Source organism: Rattus rattus, chromosome 15, assembly GCF_011064425.1.
Source record: "Rattus rattus isolate New Zealand chromosome 15, Rrattus_CSIRO_v1, whole genome shotgun sequence".
Taxonomy (NCBI): domain Eukaryota; kingdom Metazoa; phylum Chordata; class Mammalia; order Rodentia; family Muridae; genus Rattus; species Rattus rattus.
In genome coordinates this window covers 8,788,835-8,815,761 of record NC_046168.1, presented here as the reverse complement: position 1 = coordinate 8,815,761, position 26,927 = coordinate 8,788,835, and the positions used below count along the sequence as shown (strand labels likewise).

The 26,927-nt window shown below is 39.0% G+C and overlaps 1 protein-coding gene, 1 long non-coding RNA gene and 1 other non-coding gene across 6 annotated transcripts in view; all 3 read left to right on the top strand.

Annotated features, from left to right (window-relative positions):
* The first annotated feature begins 587 nt into the window (after positions 1-587).
* On the top strand, positions 588-3,795 carry LOC116884770. The gene is made up of 3 exons (XR_004385894.1): positions 588-680; positions 1,913-1,947; positions 3,749-3,795. It is a non-coding gene; the product is annotated as an uncharacterized LOC116884770 (long non-coding RNA).
* Positions 3,796-4,216: 421 nt separating this feature from the next.
* On the top strand, positions 4,217-4,413 carry LOC116885101. The gene has a single exon (XR_004385967.1). It is a non-coding gene; the product is annotated as a small nucleolar RNA SNORA74 (small nucleolar RNA).
* Positions 4,414-10,572: 6,159 nt separating this feature from the next.
* Matr3 (matrin 3) overlaps positions 10,573-26,927 on the top strand; it is a 28,150-nt gene continuing 11,795 nt past the window's right edge. For 2 of the 4 annotated variants that reach the window (XM_032886173.1, XM_032886170.1), the window contains exons 1-6: positions 10,573-10,686; positions 19,449-20,536; positions 25,239-25,300; positions 26,114-26,155; positions 26,453-26,565; positions 26,815-26,867. In XM_032886173.1, coding sequence (XP_032742064.1) covers positions 19,625-20,536; positions 25,239-25,300; positions 26,114-26,155; positions 26,453-26,565; positions 26,815-26,867 — 1,182 coding nt within the window. In that variant the 5' untranslated portion in view covers positions 10,573-10,686; positions 19,449-19,624. Of the gene's footprint in view, positions 10,687-10,862; positions 10,935-19,448; positions 20,537-25,238; positions 25,301-26,113; positions 26,156-26,452; positions 26,566-26,814; positions 26,868-26,927 lie in introns of those variants that run through there. The other 2 variants (XM_032886171.1, XM_032886172.1) reach the window with 2 other exon arrangements.

Here is a 26,927-nt window from a genome sequence, read left to right as displayed (position 1 = left end):
AAATCCTGGTAACAGCGAAGCGTGTATTCAGACCAAGGACATGGCCTTCTTTAGCTGACTGTGCCACTGGAGCAGCCTAAACCAGGTAGAGAAAGCCAGTCTTAGCTGCTGCCACTCAGTCAAGGATTTTAATGAAGGACAATAGGGATGTGGTCTGCAGAGTTAGACTACAGCATTGACCGGCCCAATCTAACGAACATCTAGGAAAGATCCAGAACACATGAACAAGCGACCCTTGTGTGTGGGAGTTCCATTAACCAACTAACAAGATGAAAGCTGGAAAGATCTGCACTTGGAGGCTCATAAAGCATGCTCTAGACCTGCAGAAACCGCGACCGGAAGCGCTAGTTAGGCAGTCGGCCTGGCTACCATTAGGACACAAGGACCTTTGAATTTTGCAGCTGCAAACCCAGGGCTCATACACTTAAGGAATCGGAGGGGGGGCCCAGGAAATGTAGCCTTTGTGAGAAGACTAACCAATTCTCAATCCCAGGTCAGTTCAAACGGGGATCTCCTTGTCCTCCCTCGTCAGACGGGTCTGGTCCCGCCTTTCTTGGGCGGGACTCATCGCCCCGCCCTGCAACCGCCCCAGGGCGGGGCTCCGGCTTGGTCCCGGCTTTCCTTTCCACCGCGGCCTCTACCCGGGCTGCTGTGTCCTGCGGAGCTCCGAGCACGTGTAGGTGAGTGAGGTTCCAAGGAGCAAGGGGTCTGGAGGTTTTACTGGCTTAGGCGAGAAGCGTGGTAAAAAGGTTCCTTCCTAGGCAGGGAAATAAACTGGGGTTTGTTTGCTATTACCTCCGGCTTTGGAGGTCATCTTGAAGGGACTAGCCCGAAGAGTCACCTCCAATGAGGTGCGGTCCCTATCCAGTTAGGGAGTCACCTGGAATCCGGCTCAGTTTAGCATTTCCAGAACCCGGAACTGGTACAAAAAAAAAAAAGGTTTGTGAGGAACACGTGTCCGCGGAGAACCTGGTCTGCTTCAGCCCACGCCCTGAAAGGGTTTTTAGACCAGAACAATGAGGCCTGTATTCATTTTCCTGTTGCTTTAAATTGGTTGGAATTGGTTAGAAGAGTTAAGTTTGGGCTTGGTTAACTGGCCCTTAGATATGTTTAAATGGTATGTAAATCGCCAGCCGCTGAGGTCCTTAGAACAAGTCCTCCCACACTGCGTCTATATTCAATTACTATTCGAAGTGTTAACTTTTATTGTCTTTAAAAATGTCCTGTATTCAAGTCGCCTCTCTAGATTCGGACAGCACTCTGAGTAACTTCCACTTCTAAATCACCGGTGCGCCTCCCACCCCCACTATCTTTACTAAGGTGCCATTTTGTTATTAAACTGAGTGTACACTGTATATCATATGTCCTGTGGGGTTTTTTTTTTTTTTTTTTTAAAGTTGGGCTTTTTGAGAAGTGCAGGATGGCTGGTTCTCTTTTTTTTAAAGATTTACTTAAGTACACTAGCCTTCAGACACACCAGAAGAGGGCATCAGATCCCATTACAGATGGTTGTGAGCCACCACGTGGTTGCTGGGTTTTGAACTCAGGACCTCTGGAAGAGCAGTCAGTGTTCTTTTAACCACTATCTCTCCAGACCCTGAAGGCAGTCTTGGCTTGGCTTCCTACAGCTTAAGATTCCAGGGTTCAGCCACCAGATCGAGGTGCACTGTGGTCCTTCTACCTGATATACAGGGATACTGTTTCCTGCTATTCCACACATGAGAACTCCAGGTAGTAGACTTGGTTAATGGAATGGTTATTTGGGAGTAGAGTTCCCAAAGTTAAGCTGTTTCTCTACTGTTTCTTTGACTCAGCCCAACAAAATGAAGGGGGTTTGAGGGCCAGAGATGGGTTCTGTTTTTTAAACTGCGGGTGTTGACTGACTCTAATCTGGGATGTTTTGATTTCATAGTGCCCAGCTGCCAGTTTGAGGAGATGCTTGCCCTGGTAAGTACAGTTCAGCTAGTTCTCTTTTGCCCCAGCTGTAGGCAGCTACCTAGGTTTCCTTGTACCTAGGCAAGTGTTACACGGCTGGGAGAACAGCAGCCAATAGCTGGTTGGCATTCTGGGCCTGGTTCATGCCAACTCTGTTGTTAACTATACCAGGATGTCAGCATAGTTGCTTACCCATGAAGAGTAAGTTCTGCAGGAAGAAACCTAAACTCCTACATGGAGGTTAGTTGCTTAAATCACAACTTGGAAATGGAACTGAGTAAGAGCCAGGTGAGGGATATAAATAGGAAAAAAATCAAGGTTTAGTACCTGTGAATGGTTGTAAGTGGGCCTGAGGCAGTGAAGGGAGTTATCGGACTGCACTTTGATTAAAAATATATCATTTCCTCTCTCCACAATAATAAAAGCTAAATCATGATCCCCTTTAGTGAGCTCCCTGTTGGGAATATTGAGTCTGGTGTTGTAGTATGCAGGACCCCTTCAGATTGTCCAGGCAACCTAGGTGCCCAATTTCAAAAATATTAGTATTCTGATTTCTGTCTTGATAAATATGCATATTGATTGATCATGGGGTTCGGAGAACTGGCTTAGGTCAAACAGAACTGTGAACCGTTAGGTTCCCCCTTTATTACTAGAATGCTAATTTTACCTCAGTTTTAGGCAAGCAGTGGTCACTCAAGATGAATCTAGTGATTATCTGAGAGAGCCAACACAGTTAACACCCTGGTTTCCACAGGAAGACACGACCTTTATGTAATAAGACTCACCTATCCTGAAGGGTTGGTGGCGTCCTCTGATGCACCACCTGTGCCCCTACCTTTTCTCTTCCCTGTGGGCATGGGTCCTTGCCAGGCTGCCTTACCACCTACCTTGTGAAGTTCCATGACCCAACGGGATACCCCTGAACCTGGGTGGATGCTGGGGACAGTTGTAGCCAAGCTATGCACAGGCCACCTTGACCAATTTCCAGAACTCTCTTACCCTACACCCTGGGTGACTTGGGAGGAACCATGAAAATAAATCTTTACCAGGCACCCGAGGTTGAGCACATTCCATGGGGTCGGTAGAATTTATCAGTTCTGCTGACAGGAGTCCATTCCTAATTCTCTATCACTCCCAATACCTGCTCTTGGATTCATGCCCATAATTACTTTGTTACTACTATTTTTCTTTCTTTTTTTTTTTTTTTCCAGAGCTGGGGATCGAACCCAGGGCCTTGTGCTTGCTAGGCAAGCGCTCTACCGCTGAGCTAAATCCCCAACCCCTACTACTATTTTCTAATAGTACGAGCTTAGCTCTGAAAATACCCTCCAAATAGGCCACTGACCCTGCCTTACTTAGCCTCTGGTGCACTAGCATTGACATAACTTTCTAGGTATCTGTCTATCCTGTCCCTCAAATTCTTATTCCTCCCCTGACATGGATCCCACTTCTAGCAACTTAGAATATTTGCTATTTAAACCATATTTCTAAACTCGGATCAACTCCCCACCTGCTGTCGTGTACCCAGAATAAAGCTGTCCCCTATCTTTGCTCTTAACTGATTCATCTCTCGAAGATGTGTGGGACCCAGGGAAGGACTGAACTGGTTAATTACAAGTTTAAGAATGTTGTGCACTGGGGGTTGGGGATTTAGCCCAGTGGTAGAGCGCTTGCCTAGGAAGTGCAAGGCCCTGGGTTCGGTTCCCAGCTCCGAAAAAAAAGAACCATAGGGAAAAAAAAAGAATGTTGTGCACTGTTGAGGTGCTGTAAGTTGCTAAAGCTTGCTTTTTTTTTTTTTTTTTTTTTTTTAAAGGATGCCTTGAAAGTAGGGGTGGTCTTCACCAGGCTAAAAGAATGATCCACAGCAGGGTACATGTGTGGTTCTCAGGTAAGTGTCTATTCTAGCATTGACTGCTTCCTCTGCCAGGCCTGTGGACTACTTTGTATGTATCAGGAAACAATTGGGAAACAAGTTTACTCTTGCCGCTTACTGTAGAACTTTGGGGGGTTTTTTGTTTTGTTTGTTTGAAAGTAGCATAAAATATTTTTGTGTCTGCCATTCCAACTAAGGAATGCCTTGTAGGAATATTCTATGTCTTAGATGACAATGTGTCTTGTTTCTGTTCACTGCTAAGTGTCTAAGTTTGGTTCCTGCCAAAGGGCAGAGGCTGTTGGACAAAGCTGAGAGCATAGAGACTTCTGTGATTTCTGTATTCATGTCAGCTACCTGGGGTGGTCCTGGAATGCATGAGATGGGAAGGGAGAGGGATTTCTGGAACAGTCCAGCAGTTGTCAGCTGCCCAGGCTGTGTGGTGCCTGTGATTGTGTTACACTGTTGGAAGAGCAAAGGCTGCTTTAGAAGGGTTGGCTCCAAGCACTGTTTTGGTGTTCGGTGCTGAGTACCTTCAGGCAGTGTATTGCATCCCTGAGAGTGGAATGACTCCTTGTGGAGTTGGTCCTAGTCTAGGTGCAAACAATTTTCATGTTAACGGACAAAAGAATTGGGATAGGGACAAAAGCTGTGTGTTTATAGGACACTTGCCTCACATGTACTAAGCCGTGTACCTTACTGACAGTGTGTCACCTTTTCCTCCTTAAATTCTAGAGCTGAATGAGATCTGCATCCATCCAGGACTTCAGGTTTCTGACAACACCCGGTTTTGAGTAATGTATGTGGTCTCTGATGTAGAGGTACTTCAGTTCAGATGGGGGAAGTTAAGTTTGTCTTAGAGGGTTACAGAACTGATGAAATTCCAGAGAATGAAGTCCAGCTATGCTTTGGCAGATGGGATAGCTCACACCCACGACCTCTGAGTTACACACATCTCCAGCTATAATTTTGGGGGGGGGGAGGCTAGATGATATCTGTGTACTGCATAGGACTAGCTACTTGCTAATTAAAAAGTGGTTTTCAGGGTTGGGGATTTAGCTCAGCGGTAGAGCGCTTGCCTAGCGAGCGCAAGGCCCTGGGTTCGGTCCCCAGCTCCGAAAAAAAGAAAAGAAAAAAAAAAAGTGGTTTTCAGATATATCTAATCTAGTTGGATGGTAGCCATCTTAGGTCAGCTTAGAATGTTCCAGAAAGTTTAGGATACTGCTTTGTAAAAGCAAAGGTTTATAAAGACTTTTTATTTATTTATTTATTATTTTTTAATTTTTTTATTTTTTTATTTTTGTTTTTATCCCTATAGTAAATATTGTTAGTACTGTCTTTGGCTTTTGCAACTATGTTGCTTCTGTGTGTGAAAAGTAATGTATCGGCAAATGAACATGGCTATATTCCAATAAAACATAACTGATGAACACTGACATTGGGATTTCATTGGCAATTTCAGAGTCAACGTTCCCAAATGTTTGAAAGCTTAAGATCTTCCCAAGGCACATTGACAAAGAGATAGCAGGATAAGGATTAGTGACATTTCTGACCTTTGAAGGTCTTGAGGATTGAACAGCATTAGTCAGGTATCAATATGTATCTTCACAGTTTTCTCTACATATAATTCTCCTGGGTCAGCCTTCCAAGTACTAGATTCATGAACCACTCGCTAAGCTTTCATTGGTGTTCCTTATTGTAGAAGGATAAGGTGACTAAATTATCCTGAAGAATCAGAATCATACTTATTTCTTACCTCTGGGTTTATATGGCTTCCATCATAGTTGTTCTCTCCATTTGTAATGGGCTTAAAGCAAAATTTAAACATGTGTATGCCCCTAGAGGGCAGCAGAGGACTTTTAATCTGCGGGAATGGGTGCTGAGAACTTGGTGCTCTAGAGGATCAGCAAGGTAACCACTGAGCCATCTGTCCAGATCCAACACTGTTTTTCACATGGGTCCTCATATGTTTGGTTGGCCTCGTACCTAAACTGCCTCCATCCCTGAAGTGCTGGAATAAGTAAAGACCATCACATCTGGCAGATCCTGCAGCCTCTGTCTCCTGAGTCATGGGATTACAGGTGCCACATCTGGTTGATCGTCGTTTTGGAGACAGTCTTGTATAACCACGACTGGCCTTAAACTTCACAGAACAGTAACCTTACTGTGTCTTGAAAGCATTCTGGTACCTGCAAGTGCCACCATGCCCTTCCTGCAGCAATTTTAATTTTGTACTTTGATTTTGAGTGTGGGAATGCATGTGCTGCTCACAACACTAGTGGGCGTCCGAGGGCACCACTGAGTTCATCCTCTTCCATGTGAGTCCTGGGAATCCAACTAAGCTGTGGGCTTGGCAGGAGGCAGCTTTATCCATTAAGCCTTCTACAGAAATTTGGCTCTTGGACCGTTCAGGTTGCCTTCCTGGCCATGGGTAGGGATGCTTACAGCTTGGTTGTCTGTGATCTTGAAAGAAGATAATACTGTGGCTGTTAATGCATGGATTCCCTGTCCTGGGGGTTTCAATGCCATAGATAATGCAACTAAAGTAATTTGATGGGATCTACTAATTGATAAATGGAGTTAATTAGTCACTACTTATCACAGTTGTCCTTTAGGTCCTGCTAAATTCAAGTTGAATCATTAAAGCATTCAAAACAACTTACACTGTTTTATTTATTTTGTGGGGGAAAGTTGAGACAGTTCATCAGTTAAAGGGCCTGCTTGCTCTTCCAGAGGACCCTAGGGTTCAATGCCAACCATCCACAGGGTGGATCACAATCATCTTTAACTAAAGACCCAGGGGATCTGATGAGTGTTCCTGGTGCCCATGAGGTTGAGAGATGCCCTAGAACTGAAGATAAAACTGGGATGTGAGTCACTATGGGTGCTCAGAACTAAACCTGGGTACTGAAGAAGGGCAACAGGTAGTGTTGGCAAATTGCTCTGAACATGTTTTACGTCCCACATCTGTATACGTTAAAGGGAACAAGTTAAGAATAAGTGGGGTTGGGGATTTGGCTCAGTGGTAGAGCGCTTGCCTAGGAAGTGCAAGGTCCTGGGTTCGATCTGGCCAGCCTGGGAGAATAAGAGGGCATGGGGTTGGGGGATTTAGCTCAGTGGTAGAGCACTTGCCCTAGCAAGTGTAAGGCCCTGGGTTCAGTCCCCAGTCAAAAAAAAAAGTAGGATGACTAGTGCAGCCGTTAATAATGGCCATTCATTACTTTGACACAGTTTAAACTTTTTTTTTAATTTTTATTTAATATATATTACAGATGGTTGTGAGCCACCACGTGGTTGCTGGGATTTGAACTCAGGACCTCTGGAAGAGCTATAAGTGCTCTTAACCACTGAGCCATCTCCCCAGCCCTTGACACGGTTTAAACAAGTGACATCTTTCTTGAAATGTTGGGCCAAGTCTCGATTACAATTAGAAAAACAAAACCCAGAGGGATAAATTCTAGAGATCCCAGTGAGACACAAAAAAAGCCTCTCTAGCCCCTAGGAATTTGCACAGAAGGAAAGGGCAGGTGAGAGCAACTAATTAAGGACTTGAAAAGAGTGGAAATGACTCTTGGGGCTTGTGAATGGCTCCCATAAATGGAGCTGTGAGCAACTCTTAGGAGAACAGTCTCACTGAGCTAATGAACTAATGTTTGAGGTTTTTACCCAGCAGCACCCTTGCCCTAACTGAAGGAATGCCTACAGTAAATCAGTTTGCCGCCTTGCTTTCAGGTTAGCCTGAAAAGGAAATCAAGCAAACAGCCATTCATTGTATAAAAGTAACATCAGCGTTCTCAGTTCTTTCTCAGGGATAGGTTTCTGGGCTGGGGTCTATCCATTAGCAGCCAAGGTTATACACGGTGAGACCTCATTTAAAAGGTTTCTGTCTGGGCAGTTTTCCCAGCCTCTGGAGGAGAAGGTACAACACCAGAAGTCTGTGTGTTGAGTATGCTGCCTGGCTCCACTTTACCTGGCAATTGGTGAGAGTTGTCCAATCTGACCGATTGACAAGGAAGATCCTGTAGGTAAAGTTAATCTTCGTGGAAAGTTGCTGGGGATGGATCATGGGGCTATGTGCTTGTACCTTCTCTATAATCACTTAGACATGATGGATGCTTTGCTTTAAAGGTTATGTTAATGATACAGATTTCCTGAGGGTGTGAATGCCGAACTGTAGGAGGAGCATTTGTCAACCACCTCTTCAAGGTATCTGGAAACTGAACTTCGGTCCTCTACAAAAACACCACACACTTAATTGCCAAACCATCTCTCCCACCACCTAAGCTGCTGCTTTGTGTTTTTGAGTAAGCGGCTCTTGCTGAGTACTGCAGTTACAGGCATGGTAAACCTCCTGCTTCATATAAGATATACACATTTCCCCATTCTGGGGAGATTGAACCCAGGACCATTTTAAGGCAATGAATAAAACTACTAGACTCCTAACTCAATGGGAGGAAAGACCATTGGTGTTTGTGGCTAAGTTCATGGCAGATTATATTAAAGATAAATGTAAAATTATGGTGACTTGTGAATGGTCTCTAACCAAAACTCACCTGTCTTGGTATGTAGGACTCTTGAACCTCCAGCCTTACAGACCTACAGACACTGCCTCAGTTATGTTGAGGACTGAACCTCAGCACAAAGCTTCAAGTAACCGACCGGATGAACTACATCCCCAACTTTTGTCAAATCTGACAGTAAATACTGGAGACTGGATTCAGTCACAGGGTTTTATGAGATGCTGGGTTCAATCCCCTTGGAAATATGAAATATACTGTCCTTCCTTCAACATATTATAAATCCCTGTGTTTAATCTGCATTGATGTTTAATACATTGATTTAATACTGTGTTTAATAATACATTGATGATGTGTTTCCTATACTTACCAGATAAATATGGTATGGATGTGATTTCTGTAAGGCAGGGTCTTAATCTAGACTGCTCTCGCACTTGCCTTAGTTGGGGTTGCAGGCTTGAGTCACCCAAATGCTTTAATGCATTTTGTTCTACACAGATGCATTTCCTGGTTGGAAAGCCTTATTTCCAGGTCAGGTCCTGAGCCTTCCACTCTTAAAGCTTGGCATTGGAAAATCCCATCATATATCTGCACCAGGCTGGTCACCTAGACCTTTAAAAACTCTTAGCAATTTTTCCTGCTTTGAAGGCTTTATTCTTACCATCCCTGGTGGAGGCCACACCACCAAAGCCCAAATAAGAGTCCCTGCTCATAGCCTGACCCTCCTTAAGGCCAAATGTCTGCCTCATCAGAGGATGGTCTTCCTAACTTTGTATCCCCAAGCTATTAAAATGTACTTTATGGGGGGCTGGAGAGATGGCTCAGCGGTTAAGAGCACTGACTGCTCTTCCAGAGGTCCTGAGTTCAATTCCCAGCAACCACATGGTGGCTCACAACCATCTGTAAAGAGATCTGATGCCCTCTTCTGATGTGTCTGAAGACAGCTACAGTGTACTTATATATAATAAATGAATAAATCTTAAACAAAAAAAAAATGTACTTTATGAACACAATTTTCCAAATCATTTTTGTGATGAATCTCCTAGGACCAGTAATTTGTCTTCCACTATACTACAGATCTTCGATAAAAAACTGTTTGATTTCTTTGAAATCAAGAGATGCCATTAGAGTTTTTTTTTTTTCTTTTTTTTTCTTTTTTTTTTGTTTTGGAGCTGGGGACCGAACCCAGGTCCTTGCTCTTCCTAGGCAAGCGCTCTACCACTGAGCTAAATCCCCAACCCCGCATTAGAGTTTTGCAAATGTTTGATAAAGTGTATTGTGACTTGAAATTTGACAGGGAGATCTTGGTATTTCAATGACCGTTGAGTCTTGTTATCACTTGAAACCATGATCTTGGTTATAGCTTTTATTCCTGTCCTCCAACACAGAGTTTAACTTGTTCCACATATAATTGTCAGAAAAAACTAAAATTGATTAATACCCTTGTCCTCCAACAAAACTTTAAATTTCATCTCTATTCTGATGTCTTTAGAGACATTTCTATTAGTGACTTCTATTGTAGTTTGTTTCCTTTTTCCAGCCTCCCCTTATGTAAGATGTCTCTCTGCCAATTGTATTTAATAGCTATGGCTTCTGTCATAATGAACTCATTTCTGTTGCTGCAGTCCTCATTGAACCCTGTTTTCCTTTAATACAACATCTATTAGTCAAGTTGCTAATTGGGAGGCTGAGCCTTGCATCTTTTCACCTGTCAAAATGATCTGGTTTTGCATAAGTAGCATTGCCACCCCACAGAAAGCTGCCCATAGCTATGTAGGAAGATTCTCTGCCTTCCAAATTCTAAGTTCTTGGAGGGTGTTTTTAGCCTGCTGGGCTTAATATTATCTCAAAACGGAAGAATCGTGGATTTTATAAATGATCAGCATCTCAGCTCCCAGGCCCTTAGCCATTAGGAGCAGAAACTCTGGTTAAATAACTAAAACTTTAGTTCATTCTGGTTACATGTCCTCATTGGAGAATGTAGAGAGTCCCACCTAACGCTGCTAACTTATATTTTGCAGCATTATGTAGATGTTGAGATGCAGAGCATTTTTCAGAGATGTACTCGAACCTGTAGACTATCTGGTGCCACCTTCCCGCCTTCGCGGGAAGAGGGAATGTTCCTAGGCCTTGGAGAACAACGCGGGCCGCGTGGGTGTCAGGTGCCCACCCCACGCAGGAGGAGGGGCCTAGCGCGTGCCGAACTAGAACTGGGGCGGGGGTGGGAACGGGCGCTCTCGCGAGATTTGGTTCTCGTTCTGTCACCACCTCCTGCCAGCGCCGTTGCTGCGGGGGATTGTGGGAGCCTCCGCGTCCCGCTCGCTGAGAGAGGTATCTCTCCTTTTCCCTCTCCCTTCCCCTAAGGTAGGCGTGAAGAGGGTAAGAGTCCGGGCGGGTGGCTGGGGGCTCTCTGCGTCTTCTCAGAGCCGGACGGCCGCTGTGGCTGAGGCTGTAGGGAGCTGGCACGCCGCTCCCGCTCTCTCCGGCTCGCCCGTTCTGCCTCCTCCGGCGCTGCGTATGTGAGCCGCCCGAGCGGCGGCCGCCATGTTAGGAGTGTAGTGGCGGCGCAGCCTGCCTCCTCGGGCGGCGGAGGTGAGCAGTTGTAGTGGAAGGTACGCAGCCAGGCAGCGGCCCGGGATGCTGCGGGAGAGCCGAGGGGCCGGAGGTGTGCTTGTCCGCCGAGCGTCCTGTGCCCTAGACTCGCAGTGGGCGGGGGCGGGACGAGCCCGTTACACGCGGGCCGCGGCGCTGAGGAGGAGGGAGGAGCGTTCGAAGCCTGAGGGACCGACCGACCGTCCACTGGGGCCTGCCATTTGAGGAGGATAGTTAAAGCTAAGTAAAAGTCCGTGGGAGCGCAGGTCCCGTATAGTGCGTTTGCCGTTTTTCCTCTGAAAAAGTACCCAAAATGGAGGATTTCGTAGGATGTGAAAAGCTTGCGTGTTTTGACCAACGTTTCTTTCTCCGGCGTCAAAATCCTCGCCATTCCTCATCCACCGCCTTGTATTGCCCCATTCCCAAGACTCCCGCGTCCCTCGCCCGCGCGCGTTTTAGCCAGACATCTGGAACAATTCCTCCCCACCCCCACCCCCCACCCCCCCGCAGTTGCGTAAAAATGGCCGAAAATGAAACGTTAACGCTAGGATTTTGAATTGCGTCTTTGGTAAAGCTCTTTGCATGCTAGGTTATTTGTTTATTTAATCAGTTCCCACACATTTCTTTTCACTATTAAAATAGTCCAGGTTCCTCTGGACAGGATCGTGTGTTGTGGGACCTTCCGGTTTTCAGACAAAGGGTTTGGAGAACCGTGGTTTTGTAGTCCTTCAATCTTTTCACTGATAGTGCTTTGCCATGTTTTTGTGTTTTTCTTTTACCGTAGGTGTTTGTTCCTTAGGCGGGTTTCCTGTTCTGTGAGTGTCTTGTGGAATAGCCCCTTCTGTGGAATATTTCTATATTGGATAGGTTACAGTTATTTATCTAGATGTTTCTAGAAGGTCTAGATGTGGTTCTGTAATATCTAGTCTTTCTGGAGCCCTGAAATTTCGTGTCGCTGGTTTCATAGGAAATGTTCGTAGGATTTTTTTTTTTTTTTTTTTTTTAAATTTGATGCTGCGTGCTGCCTATTTAAATGGGCTAACTTGTCAGTCGGTCCAACATGTTTCGCCCAGGTAAATTTAGACTTGATTATGCGGGCAAAATTTAATTATATCTTAGGCGGTTTTCCATAGGTGTTGAAAAAACTAATTGCTGGGCGTAATGACGAATATCTGTAATAAATAGCGTCACTCAAGAGAACAAGCAGGAGAATTGCCCTGACTTCGGGGCCAGTCTGGGTGATAACAAGATTGTCTCAAAACATTATTGTACTAGCAGTTAAGTCTCTTTTCGAGACAGCTGGAGGCTGTTTTTGAGAGGCTGTACCTCCTATCTTAACTTCCTTAGAGCTGAATTACCTACAGGCTTGTGCCACCACGCCCAGCCCAGTTCTCTTCATAACTTTTGAACATTAGCATTTCAGGAATTTAGAAGGGAGGAGAAAGTGTTTTACTGCAAAAAACCCCAAGGTTGCCTTTGCATTTAAATGTTTTTACCAACGCAAATGTCACCAAAGTACTACGAGAAGATTAATCTGGTTGGTTATATAATCCTTAAAAAACATAGTTTTTGCCCAACAGGTAACAGGTTTTGCATTGAGATTAAAGAAGGAATGAGGTGATAATATATCGTACATAATTGTAGAAGTATCATGGTTCACATAAATGCTGTGGTAGAAGAGAGATTAAGTTTTTTTTTTTTTTTTTTTTTGAGACAGTTTTTTTTCTAGAATTAGACCAGGCTGGCTTCGAACTCACTAGAAAGAGATTGACCTGCTGCTGCCTCCTGAGCACTGAAGTTAAAAGTTGTTCATTACCATTCCCAGCTTGAGAGTTTAAGTCTTAATTTTATAATGACAATGCTACCAGTGTGGTCCTTAAAAAATAGTCCTTAAAATGGAAAGGTTGCACTTAAAGGAATTTATCCTAACAGTCAGATTGTGTTTGGTAAACAATAATGGTTTTAAAGCATGCTATTTTAACTTGATTGAGTGGAGTGGTTTCACTCTTAATCAGTTATGAACAAAGGTTCGGGGCTTGTTGGTAGGTACATAAAATTTGACTCTGAAAACTTCAGTTTGTTGGGGGGATCTGTGTTATTTTGAAATGGAAATCTATACAGCTACTTTTAAATAACATTTTAAGAGGAGAGTAATATGCTTATACCATTACCTGGAAAGGAAAGTATCACTGATGTCGACTTTGATTTATTGAAGAAATGTGTTAAAGAAAAAAATGCACCCAAAAATCTTGTCTCTGAAGATTAATATACTAGGATTGATTTCTTGCCTGGTAATTTTTTGAAATATGAAAGTTACATTTACTATTTGGGGGTTTTGTTGTGTGTTGGATTATGGTCTTGGCGCTATAACCCAGTCTGGCCTCCAGCTTTTTCTGCTTCTGTATCCCAAGTGCTAAGACAGCAGGTATGTGCCATTTGCTTTAGTAATCTGGAAAAATGAGTATGTAGGTATACATGACAGAAGTCCTAATCAGATCAGACTCTGATAGGTTTTAGTATCATACATTTTTAAGATAAAAGTAAACTAGCTTCTAACAAACTGGAAATTGGAATGTTCAGAAATGACAAAAATCTAGTACATCTGAACAGAATATGTTCTCTTTGTTTTAAAATTCCTTTTTGTTTTTATTTTTGAAACTGAGTTTCCTTGTGTAGATCAGGCTAGCCTCAGTCTCAGAGATTGCTGCTGCTGTTGCTGCTTCCCCAACACTAGGATTAAAGGCATGCAACACCACAAGCTGTTCTGAAATAAAAAAAATGTGTGAAAAACTAAAAGTGGAACAGAAAGAAACCACAATGGAGAAAATTATCTGGAATAAAATGCATAGTATCACCTCTCTCTGCCCCTCAAATCCAGTTAAGGTCAGCATATGTCAATCAGGAGCACATATAGAAAATATAGTTTCTGGGTTTTTGTTTTGTTTTTTGTTTTTAAAACAGAGTCTTGCTATGTAACTTCTTGTGCTTGTGCAGGAACAAATGCAGGCTCACATGTATGGACCTTCTATCTTATTTGAGGTAGAATTACACTCCACTCTGCTTTGTACTCCAAGCTATCTAGCCTTCCAACTTTTGGATCTCTCTGACTCCCATCTCCTGTAGAAGTGCTGGGAGTACAGATGTTCATCCTCTGCACTTGACTTGTCCTCAAACAGTTTTACTAAGTCATTTCTAGCCCTGTGCTGCTAACTTTTATTAAAGCCTTCTGCAAGATTTAATGAGTGGCAGATTTAAAAAAAAAAAAAAAATATATATATATATATAGTTTTTATGATTCTAAGTATTGATTCTATGACCTTACACATTAAGTGCTCTACCAGTGAACTACATCCCAGCCTCCAAATGAAATGTTTTTTAAAAAATTGTGTGTATGTGTGTGTGTATACGCACACTGCATATGTGCTTAATGCCCATAGAGGGTATACCTTGAAACTGAAGTTACTGGTTGTGAGCCACCATGTGGGTGCTGGGTTTATCCTTTGAAAGAATAAACTGTGTTCTTTCATGGCTAAGCCCTATCTCCAGCTCAACCAAATGGAACTTCTAAAGAATGACTGTCACCCCTGTTCTTGAACATGAATCTTAGACTGGTCTAAAAGTTTTCCCCTTGGGCTTGGAGCGAATAGCTCTGTTATAGAGTATCTGCTTATCATATATGAGACCCTGGGTTTGAAACTCAGGAGTGTGATGAAAGAAAATTTGAAAGTCCTAATCTTATAAATAAATATGGTGGCTCATAACTGTAATCTAAAGCTTCTGCAGCCTTTATAAATGATACTGACTTGAGATTGATAATGAACTATCCATGCCATCTGCTAGTAATGACATATTGTTATTTAAATATTTTGTGTGTTGGGCTGGAGAGATGGCTCAGGTTAAGAGCACTGGCTGCTCTTCCAAAGTCCTGAGTTCAATTCCCAGCAACCACATGGTGGCTCACAACCATCTGTAATGGGATCTGATGCCCTCTTCTGGTGTGCAAGTGTACATTCAGGCAGAACTCAATAAATACACAATAAATAAATCTTAAAAATCTTTAAAAGAAAAAGCATATTTCGTGTGTTTGACTTTGATAAAACATTTAGGTGTCAGTGAGCTATACAATGGGTAGAGGCATTAGTGTGATGACCTAAATTTGATCTTGGAGTCCACAAGGTGGCAGAAGACTTCTAATTTTATATGAATGTTTTGACTCTGTGTTTACAGATTTACTGCATTCATGCATGGTGCCTGCAGAAACAAGTTGCAGATACCCTAGAACTGAGGTTACAGATGGTTTATAAGCTGCTGTGTGGGTGCTGGGAGCCAAATTCAGGTCTTCTGAACCTCTCCACTTCCTAGAATTGACTTTTGAGAGTTATGCACTGTAGTGTGGCATACACAATGCCTGCCCTCACAGCATATACCCAAAAGCAGAAAAACCTAAAAAATTTTTTGCCTTTGCCATCCTTTTGTATGGCTCAAGAGGAGAACATAATGAAAGGATTGAGGTTTGGTAGCTATTCATAATGTGCGCGCGTGTGCGCGTGTGTGTTTAGAGTTTAATGTATAATGAATGATGTTTTTGCCTGCATGTTTCTACTTTCTTGGTTATGTCTTAACTTGTGGTTGAATCACCATCCAATTAGTTGATTTCTCTTGTCGTTTTAATTTGTTCTGTGTTACTTTAGTTTTAGAGATTGTCTTGCTATGTCACCATGACTGGCTTGGTACCCACTCTAGCTCAAGTTGATGTAGAAATTCCCTTTCTCAGTCTGCTAAGTACTGGTATCACAATAGTAACACCACATGCAGACTTAAAAATGTATTTTTTAATAAGAGATTATTTTATATAATCGAGAATGTAACTCAAGGTACATGTACTAATAATAGATAACTTTTAACAGTTTCTTTTTTTCTTTTCTGGCCTATTTTAGTTGTCATTTTTTTAGACTGTATGAAGAAATGAGTTGAACAATGCCAGGTATCCTCAGGAATGCCATACATCTTGAGGCCAGGTCTCATTTGGCCTGATATTACCGATTAGACTACAATGGTTAGTCAAGCAATATCCCAGTCTCTGACTCAGTGCAGAGATTAAACTCCTACCACTATGCCCTAGCCTTTTAAAACTTTACTTCAAGGCATTAAACTCAGGCAAGCACCAGTCAACCTAGACCTAGTATTCTTTTTAATTAAAAAAAAATCCAATAAAGAATATTTTATACTTGGGGAGGAGAGTTGAATTGTTACATGAAATAAAGTGGTCAAATTTTTGATTATTGGATTAATTTACTTTTAGCCAAGCCTGACATCCTGAATTTATTTAATCCCCAGGACCCACATATTGGAAGAAGAATACTAATTTCTGCAAGCTATCCTATACTATACTCATTTTCACTGCAAACATGAAATAAAAAATTTTTGTTTTGAAACAGGGTCTTACTATGTAACTCTAAACTTACTATGTAGACTGAGATCCAGTATAAAGAAAATTGTAAATTGATTTTCATATTATAGTAAATTGCATTCATTCATTCATTTTTGTGTGTGTGGTAGTGGCAGTTGAAAAGCAAGTAGTCTACTGAACTATTTCCCATCCATCCTACCTAAAGTAAAATTATAGGTCATTTTGATGAGTTTTGTTTTTCCTGATTTTAGAGGGTGGGGATGCTTTGTGTTTGGAGAATGGAAGAACAATTGTGGGTTAGTTCTCTGAAGGGAGCCCAGGCAGCATCAAACTGTCTTTGTAGCTGAAAATGACCTTCGCTTATGATCTTCCTGCCTTTATTGTCAGTGCTCTGGAAGTGGAAGCAAGAGCATCTTGAATGGACATTGTGCTAGGGTCACAATTGAGTGACATATCCATGCTGGAGATTAAGCCTAAGGGTTTAAAAGCACTCTACTCACTGGGTAACATCTCAAGCTTTCATCTCCCTAATTTTAAAAAATAAATTTTGTTTACTTGTAATTGGGGATAAGAACATGCTGCAACGAGGATGTAGAACAGCAAGTACCACACAAGACAATTCTTTGGGGTCATTCCCAAACCTTTCTGTCTGTATAACTGGTCTTTCTAGGCCTTCCTTTACCCACTGAGCTAACTTTTAATAAGTATTTCAGTATTTTGTTAACTTCACTAATGAGGCAGGTCCCATGGGAATGAACCCTTAAAGATGGCTTGTATATTGTAGGTTCATTGACTAAAAATTCTAGTGGCACCATTTTCATATTTTCTGAGCAGTGCTTTTCATACCTGATTTCTCTTTGTTCTAAGTTTTTCTGAAGCCAGGTTCCAGGAAGTGTGTGTGGAACTGTGTAGCCTCAAACTCACAGTACTTCTACTACCTCAGCTTAAGTGCTTAGTTTATATTTATGAACACTACTGCTGGCCCAGGGTGGGGAGTGTGGGGTGTGTCAATGTATTTGTTTTGTATCAGTTAAAAATCCAACTTTTCTTTTTTGAGTAATACGACTTCAGTGTTGTTCTTAGCTACATTTTGAAATTAAGTATGTTAAAAGCAATAAAGAAGTGGTTCTTGTGGAATTGCACTTGTCATAGGATTTATATTGTTTGTCCTCCCTTTTCTGAGTTTTTCTAACATCCATTTTTTGTTGTCTTTTTCCTTAAGTTTTCCAGATCCACTGTTTTCATGTAAAGTACAAGAATGTAATTGATGTCTCTGTAACCTAATGATTGTTTCCTTAAAATATGGTCTTTTTTATGTACAACAAAATACTATTATAATAATTTTTCAAAAGACAGACTTTTGAACAATTAAGGCTTTGATTGTAATATGAAAGTCAAAGCTGTGATAAACATTAACCCTAATGTTTTAAAACTTATTTTGAACATGGCTCCCTTTTTTAAAAAGTATATATAAAATGTAGACATTAATATTAATGTACATAGTATTTCAGCCTGCTGTCCTATGTGGCATTTTAAAGATACTATTAATGAAATGTTCATCCACTGTTCACTAACTCTTCTCTTCGTTAATCTTAACTCAAAGCTTAAGTAGATTACATAAGTGGATCTTGTCTAGAACTAGTTTCCTTGGTGTCTTTTCTCAGATTCATCTTTCTTGGTGTACAAAAACATCTGTAATTCCAGCTACCACTGATAGCATTTGTGTCTTACTTTATTACATCTATTTTTTTAAATCTAGTCCAAATCTTTCTTGCCTGTAACTTTTTTTTTTATTCTTCCTCTGCCTCTGTGTTCGTCCAATATATCTTTCCTTTAATCTATCATTGATGGAATTGATCCTATAATTGACTTTTGACTATTGGGTATTTTCTGGGTTTTAGTGTAATAAATTTTACTAAACTACCAGTGCTCAGGTATATGGCTAATCAAACATGAAACTGAAAAGGCAATGCATCATAGTAGAAGTCTGTGGCAGATTGATCAGATTTATCTTGTATGTGATTGTGATTACAAAATTGTCCTACAGAAAACACTGGTTGTATTGTATCTTTTAACTAATGCTTTATGGGAATCATATTTAATACTTTGCATATCCTTATAATAGTTTTCAGATACAGTGCAACAGGTTTAATAAGTTTCATCCAGAAACACATCTTGAAGGATCATAATCAGAGTTAAAATGTTTCAAGCTACTGGGCTATTCTTGTGAAGAGTTTGCAGAAATCTGTTAACAAGGTCTTAGATTTAATTTATAAGCTTTGAACTCTAGAGATATTATAGCCTTGAACATAAAAATGAATAATAATAGGTGCTAACTTTGGGATGTTCCCTTCTTTATATCACCTGTATTTCCTATATCTGGGTTTTTTTCTTGGTAGGTCTGTTTCTATACTGACCAAAATTGTTCTCTTTACAAGAGTAGCTATCAAGTAAGCACTGCCTGGTATAGGATGGTCAGTAAGAAGGCAGTTAGTTGTGTGGCTTAAATTTGTAGGAAATTACTTATTTTTCTTATTCACATCTGTCTTCACCTTGAGTTATTTTTGCTGCATGAAGGTCTCAACTGTTACTTGATCTTAGATCTTACATCAGATGCTTGACCCCTAAGCTTCATTTACTTGTGATTTTACTTGGTTCTTTCTGAGAGTGATAATAGGTCTCATTTCCAAAGCAGAATACAACTGGTTCATCTTTGACTTGCTGACTTTGATTTTTTTTTTTTAATTTTGATTTTTTTTTTTTAGTCTTCTACAACTTCAGCATTGTATGATAGAGTATATTTTTATTCTTCTAAGAGAAGCCCATCAATGTTTTCACTGCAATTTTGATGCACCAAAACATCTCGCATTTGGATTTAAATGTTTTTAAGCCCAATTTGAAATTCCCTTTGTTAAATTTCAGCATGAAAAGCTACTTTTTAAATATCTATATGCAGGCTCTGCATATATCCAGAATCTGTTTAAGATATGTAATGAAATTCCTTGTAAGTTTGAGATCTTAAGTGGTTTTTTTTAATCAACATGATGCGTAAATTTTTTTCTTTTAAAAAAAAACGGCATCTACTTAAAGGGATTTATGACTAAAACTGCTTATTTTTCTACAGAGTTGTCTGCTGGTTCTCAGCTTGAAGAAGATTCTACAGTCCTTATTGATCCTTTTTCTTGGCGTTACCATTTTTGAAGCAAAGTTAACCTAGCTTTCTAGTTTGAGCTTTCTTTTTGGCCGTCTTTTAAAACTTTTTTTTTTTGATCTATAAAATAGACAAGAGATAGTTCTACAATGTCCAAGTCATTCCAGCAGTCATCTCTCGGTAGGGATTCACAGGGTCATGGGCGTGACCTGTCTGCAGCAGGAATAGGCCTTCTTGCTGCTGCTACCCAGTCTTTAAGTATGCCAGCATCTCTTGGAAGGATGAACCAGGGTACTGCACGCCTTGCTAGCTTAATGAATCTTGGAATGAGTTCTTCATTGAATCAACAAGGAGCTCATAGTGCACTGTCTTCTGCTAGTACTTCTTCCCATAATTTGCAGTCTATATTTAACATTGGAAGTAGAGGTCCACTCCCTTTGTCTTCTCAACACCGTGGAGATACAGACCAGGCCAGTAATATTTTGGCCAGCTTTGGTCTGTCTGCTAGAGACTTAGATGAACTGAGTCGTTATCCAGAGGACAAGATTACTCCTGAGAACTTGCCCCAAATTCTTCTACAGCTTAAAAGGAGGAGAACTGAAGAAGGCCCTACATTGAGTTATGGTAGAGATGGCAGATCTGCTACACGGGAGCCACCATACAGAGTACCTAGGGATGATTGGGAAGAAAAAAGGCACTTTAGAAGAGATAGTTTTGATGATCGTGGTCCTAGTCTCAACCCAGTGCTTGATTATGACCATGGAAGTCGTTCTCAAGAATCTGGTTATTATGACAGAATGGATTATGAAGATGACAGATTAAGAGATGGAGAAAGGTGTAGGGATGATTCTTTTTTTGGTGAGACCTCGCATAACTATCATAAATTTGACAGTGAGTATGAGAGAATGGGACGTGGTCCTGGCCCCTTACAAGAGAGATCTCTCTTTGAGAAAAAGAGGGGCGCTCCTCCAAGTAGCAATATTGAAGACTTCCATGGACTCTTACCGAAGGGTTATCCCCATCTGTGCTCTATATGTGATTTGCCAGTTCATTCTAATAAGGTGAGTTAAAGCAACAGATGCTTCTAATTTCTTTTACATTGTAGTGCCTATTCTGTATTTATCTATATCTTTTACTCTTAATTCTGTAGTCTGATGACATTGAGTTGATCAAGAATTGTTTTACTTTTGAGAACACTTTATTTGGAAGGTAATTGTTTTTGAGCAATATGAACCAGGGCTTTACATTAATAATACAGTCTACCTAGAATGCTTCTTGCCACAAAGCTGTCATCCACTGGAATTACCTTGTTTTTTTTGGGGGGGGTGGTGGTGGTTGGTTTTGTTTTGTTTTTGTTTTTTGGTGTTTTTTCTTTTCTTATTTTCTTTTTCTTTCTTTTTTTTTAATCAGTATGTTCTTAATCATATTTAAGCAGGCTTTTTTCTCCCCCAGTCTGCTTTGTTGAATTGTTTTAAGCATTTTTTTTTTTCTCCCTGAAGTCAATGTGCTTTCCATTTAGGATGCTAGATTTCAGCTTTCCATCTGTCTTGATTGCTGATTTATATGTAGTCAAATATATATTCTTATACAATTCTCTTTTTTCCTTATCTGTGGCTACAGGGAAAGAGTTAATGTAGAGCCCTGGTGTGTGTTTCAGTATGTTTCATATTTTAGATTAGTTCATTCTTCCGTTTTTAATTTCCCTTTAACACAAACTCTCATACTATGACTGAAAAATTTCATCATTTTTTTCTCTGTTTCCACAACTTCCTTAAGCATACTTCAAAGCTCACTTTTTATTATCCCATATTTATTGCATCTGTCCCTTTAGAGACTCTGATAAATCATTGACTACGTTATCCTACTTTGTGTTCCTTGTTTAAAAAAATTCTTTATCTGACTTAGGCTTATTGTACTTGTAGTATAGTCATTTGTGGGGGGAAAAGAAAACCTAATTCTCCTTTAATTATCACATCTGGCAAAATGGAAACCATTTCAAATGCCCTTTTAAATATGTTGTTCTTCTCTTTCCACTTTTTCAGTGTTACTTATTCTCATGGGGTTTTAAAATCTATTTTTCAGTATATATTGCAGTTGACTTAAAGTCAATGGTGCTGCAGCAACCCACTAGCTTGTTCAGTTATCTATCTATGACCATCCGTTTTCCCCAGTGTGCTTTGTAGTATTCTACCTAACTAGAATAAGTGCTACCATGAGATTGATTTTATGGTTACTGTTACAGGTTTTTCTTTACAGCAATATCTGGAACATTTTCTTTTCATATCATTTTCTTTTAACTTCATTTTTTAGTGTTTGGCATTTTTTTAATCCACCAAACCCTGTTAACTTTTTTATGTTTTATTCTCTTTCTGTGATTAGATCCTATATCAAATAAGTTACCGTAAATGCCAAATGTAGTGTGTTTTTTTTTTGTTTGTTTGTTTGTTTTTGTTTTTTTTAAGCAGTGGAGCATGGGGCTTGGTGGCTCACGCCTGTAATCCCAGCACTGGGGAGGCAGAGACAGGTGGCTCTCAAGGCTAGCCTGATCTCAAGGCCAGCCAGGGCTATGAGACCCTGCCTCAACAAAGAAGTGAACCTGGAGCTCTAAGAGTCCTTTTTTAATTTATTTTTTACCAATTTTCTAGATACACTAAATATGCCATGGTTTTACTCTGTACTAAACTTTAAGGTTTAGTCTCCTGTAAATTAAAACAATAAAAAAAGGTCCATTAAATTCGATTGACCTCTATGTTACCTCTTAAACTCTTTACCAAGCAGAAATTACTTGACTGGTATTCTTAGAGAAGATTTCTAAATTTTAAGGGAAGTAGTTACAGTGATCAAATGAAAGCGATCTTAACTGTGAATCTTTGCTATTGGAAGAAAGGAACATAAGAGGATTTGTCAGATAAAAGTTTCTGTTTTGTATAAGGCTTTTTTCCCCTGAATTTTACTACTTCCTAGTAAATTAACAAAAGAGCAGTTTGAAATACATGTTGACAATTTGGATTAAGGAGTGTTTTTAGCCTATAAAAATGCTTGGTTTCTAGTTAGTTTGAATACTCTTAATATTAGGTATATTTAACAACTATTTTAAAAAACTTTTGCTTAACCATTGGGTTTATAAAATTTGTGTTTGTAGGTTAGACCATTTGGGGACAAGTTTTAAGTATGTGGGTTTTCTAAGTTTTATAGTTTTACAGCCTCAACTTGGCTGATGTTTTCTGTGTATCTGGTTCATTGAGAAGGCAATTAATTATTTACTTCAGCAATAAACTGTGAACAGATACAGACCTAACTTTAAAAAAAAAATCCTGTGGTAGACATAAAAAATGAAAAAAAATTAAGTATCCTGCTCTCTGGTATCACTGCATAACTTGGAAAAATCTGTCTTTTTCACGTAAGGGTAATGTTAAATAGCCTACATTATACAAAGTTTACATGAAAAGCATGATGTAACTTGTCTTGATGGAGTGCCCCTTTTTTTATATTTTTAGGTGATTTGTAAGTAATGATCTTTGAGTTCTTTTCAAGGTCATTTTAGAACATCAAATAGCATACAATTTCAAACTTCTTTAAACTTACAGAAAATACCCACTGCAGTATTTTTGTCTAATGACTTTGAGTTTGTATTTTTTCCTTTTACTAATTAGGTCTTTATTCTGCCACTTTCGAAATGCTTCTAGAACGATTATTTTAAAACTAACATAATCAAGAAGGTTTTGGGGTTTTTTTTTTTTTTTTTTTTTTTTTTTTTTTTTTTTTTTTTTTTTTTTTTTTTTTTTGTTTTTTTTTTTTTTTTTTTGGTTTGGTTTTGGTTGGTTTTGTTTTTTTTAACAATTGAATTCTTAGTCCTCATTTTAAACTAGACAATAAGAGATTAGTACAGTAGAGCTGATTATGATGGATGGGTGGGAGGTATGTGACTAAATTTCTGATCTTGGCCTTCTTTCTAGTACTTGAAAGACCAGCCACATTTTTTACCATAAACTTGAAACTTAAAGGACATGGGGTATTTGGATATAATTTCTTTTCAGCTCTGTGTCCTTTCTATTTCCTGTAAATTCAGAAGCATGCTTAATATAACATTTATTCTTTTCCTAAAACACTGCTTCTTAAGGATCAATACTTCTATCTGAAATTGTTCTGAAATTCCTTAGGTTGATGGATTTGTTTGGTCCCTTTCCTGAATTTTGTGAATTTACTTATGGCGCCTCTTGCTTATAGCTATTTTTAAATTTTAAATTGGCTTCCAGTAATGGTCTATTATGTTGCAAGTAGAAACTATTGTATAACATCAATAGAAATCTCTCAAGTTCCTATTAGCTATAACTTTTGAAAGAATATAGTTTTCAGAGTTACTAAAAATAGTACGTAGTTGATAGCACCTCACAGTCTAAGCATTGTTTTGTTTCTCTATGTTCCATTTCAGTTCTTTCATAGGATTTTAGTTAACACTCTTAGAGCATAAAGTATATGAAGACTATAACAAATCAAACTTTAGAAATTAGCATCCAATTTATAAAACTCCATTTTGGGCCTTTATAAAAGGCAAATTGTTGAATTGATGCTATATTTTCCTTTAGCTAAAGCTCTCTAATCCCCATTTCAGAAAATTACATTGCTCGCCCATGTTTATATTCTATTAGAACTTTCAAGAAAAGTGAATATTTTAGAAATTGATTTGTGGGAATTTGAAAAAATCAAAGCTACTTGTACAACAATGTGGATTTTTAAAACAGCGCAGTATAAATAGCCTCATATATTTATGAGGGTTCTGATAGTTTGTTTACCTTTATTAATTTCATTTGTCCTTCACAGCAGAAGATTTAGTGAATTTAAATAATTTAAACTTGGGAGATATACCTAGTTACATTGTAACTTAGGAAATAAGCTGAAACATTTTGGTGGCAAAGCCCATCTTAACTATTAATATTGGATAAAAAACTAAACTGGATTTCTTTTTTCCTAGAGATAAATTAATTTGAATCAGATAAGTTTAGTTAATGCCTTGTATTTTAAAATCAATCTCAAAGTAGAAAATATTGATGGAATACATTGTTTTTCTCAAATTTTGGAAAAAGACACCTTAAAATGATTCTATTAAAGGGAAATATGAAAACTTGATAGTGATAAACGGGGAACATTTCTTAGATAAACCATTTCCATTAAATCATGTTGGCCTTTTGGACATTGTTGTTGTTGTTGTTGTTGTTGTTGTTGTTGTTGTTGTTGTTGAGGTTTTTTTGTTAATTTTTGGTTTGGGGTGTTTTCTTTTGTTTTTGCTATAGTAGAAAGTATAATATACTTGGAATTTGTTTAAAAGGCTAGAGAAATTAAAGATTCAACTTTAAGCTAATCACACACTTTTTCTAGAAATCTAGATATGTGGCTATTTGAACATGCAGAGTACTATTAAATATCAGTTCCCATAACAGTGGATACATGCGTTTGGTCCACAGCAGTTACTGTGCTCAGCTGACCTCAAGATCCATTATTTTTCTTGATCTTTAATATTTACATCTTTCCATGTCAGGTCTCAATTGTATTGATCAAGTTAATCCAGTTTTTCCAAGAATGTGCATAGAGTATTTGAGGGCAGGATCAAGCTTTAAGTGCTCAGGAATTGTTTTTAATATAAACCAATAAGATTTAATGTATCACAAAGTGTTTATACAATCTAATACTCCATAAACATTAATGGTTCATATAAAGACCTTAGCTATTAATTTTTGTTAATTCTACTAATTTACTTTGCTGCAGGAGTGGAGTCAACATATCAATGGAGCAAGTCACAGTCGTCGATGCCAGCTTCTTCTTGAAATGTAGGAATTTGAAATACATATAAAGCATCCTTATGAATCAGAAACAGCCAGTATTGGTTTGGGGGGTTTCATCATTAACTTACACATACGGTGTTACTCCATAATTGATGGTGTGTGGTTAATGTTTAATTACAGATATATAAGTATATCTTGATAAATAGTAGATGCTTTGCTACTGCTTTTTAAGAAAGAATTTCAGAATTAGTGAAAAGATAGCACTTTAATAATAGTTAATACATGATATAGAACAAAAAAAATATGGAGGAATAATTAAAAATTACTAGAAACCAAGTGAAGTTTCCCATGGAAAGCTTTTGACATACATGGCTCTAGTTCTGAATTTTGACTGCTACGTTTAAATGGAATTCAAAGAAACAGGCTACTATAGTCCATATTACCCATACATACCTAGTTCCTTTGGGGTTGTTCATTCCTTCTGGTGCCATACCTTAACTCTGCTCTGATACTTAATATTGGGGAAGGAAACTGGTTTTTCTTTTCTGTTTTTTTTTTTTTTTCTTTTTTTTTTTCCTTTATATAACCTACTTTCTAATTCCTTGTGCAGCATTTTCCTTGCTTACAATTTAACAAAATAAAGGAAGCATTTTAGCATTTATCACTGATATTTACAACTCCAGGTTTATTCCAAATCATTTGGTATCTCAAGTTCTTTTTGAAATGTCTATTAAATGTTAACAATGTAGATTCTCAGATAACTTTACTAATAAATCATCTTTGTTTTAGAGGCTTAACAAAACTACTTTGTGAGAAGAATCATTTTATTTTAAAATTAATTTTCTGATCTTTTTAAAGCTACCCAGAATGGAATCCTGACAATGATACTGGACACACAATGTAAGTTAAATTTTTTAGGCTATTTATTGTTTATAAAGGAGATCAATGTAAGGAACCCAATTTAACTTTGTTTCATTAAAAAAAATTTTTTATTTCTTCACCAAATAACTTTTTTAAAGTACCAGTGTAAGGAATTTTCAGAAAGTAATAGAGTGATTTTTCTTCTTTCACTGTTACACATTCTCTACTACTTAATATACAAATATTTCTAAAACTTAACATAGTCATAATTATTTAAGAGCTTCTTTATTTCTTATGAATCTTTTTATTGTACATTACTTATTTTGTTGTTACTAGGGGTGATCCATTCATGCTGCAGCAGTCAACAAACCCAGCACCGGGAATTCTGGGACCGCCACCTCCTTCATTTCATCTTGGAGGACCAGCAGTTGGACCAAGAGGAAATCTGGGTGATTATATGAAATTCATAATGCCTTTTCTAGCAACCTTTATTGTAACTGCCTTTAGTGTAAATGGTGGTTTATGGATATATGTTGAAAAGTTCTTTTAAAGTAACATAGCATGAAAAGATAGTCATTTATAAATGTCTTTCTGTTTATATTTGAAAGATGTTCACTTTTAAAATAAAACTACCTTGCTTTGTAAAGGAAATATATTTATTGTGAATCATTTAAAAAATTTTTATTCCCTCTACACAGGTGCTGGTAATGGGAACCTACAGGGACCAAGACACATGCAAAAAGGCAGAGTGGTCCGTGATACAGCTATTGTTTCTATCCATAATTGATTGCTGTTGGGAATGTGATTCCAT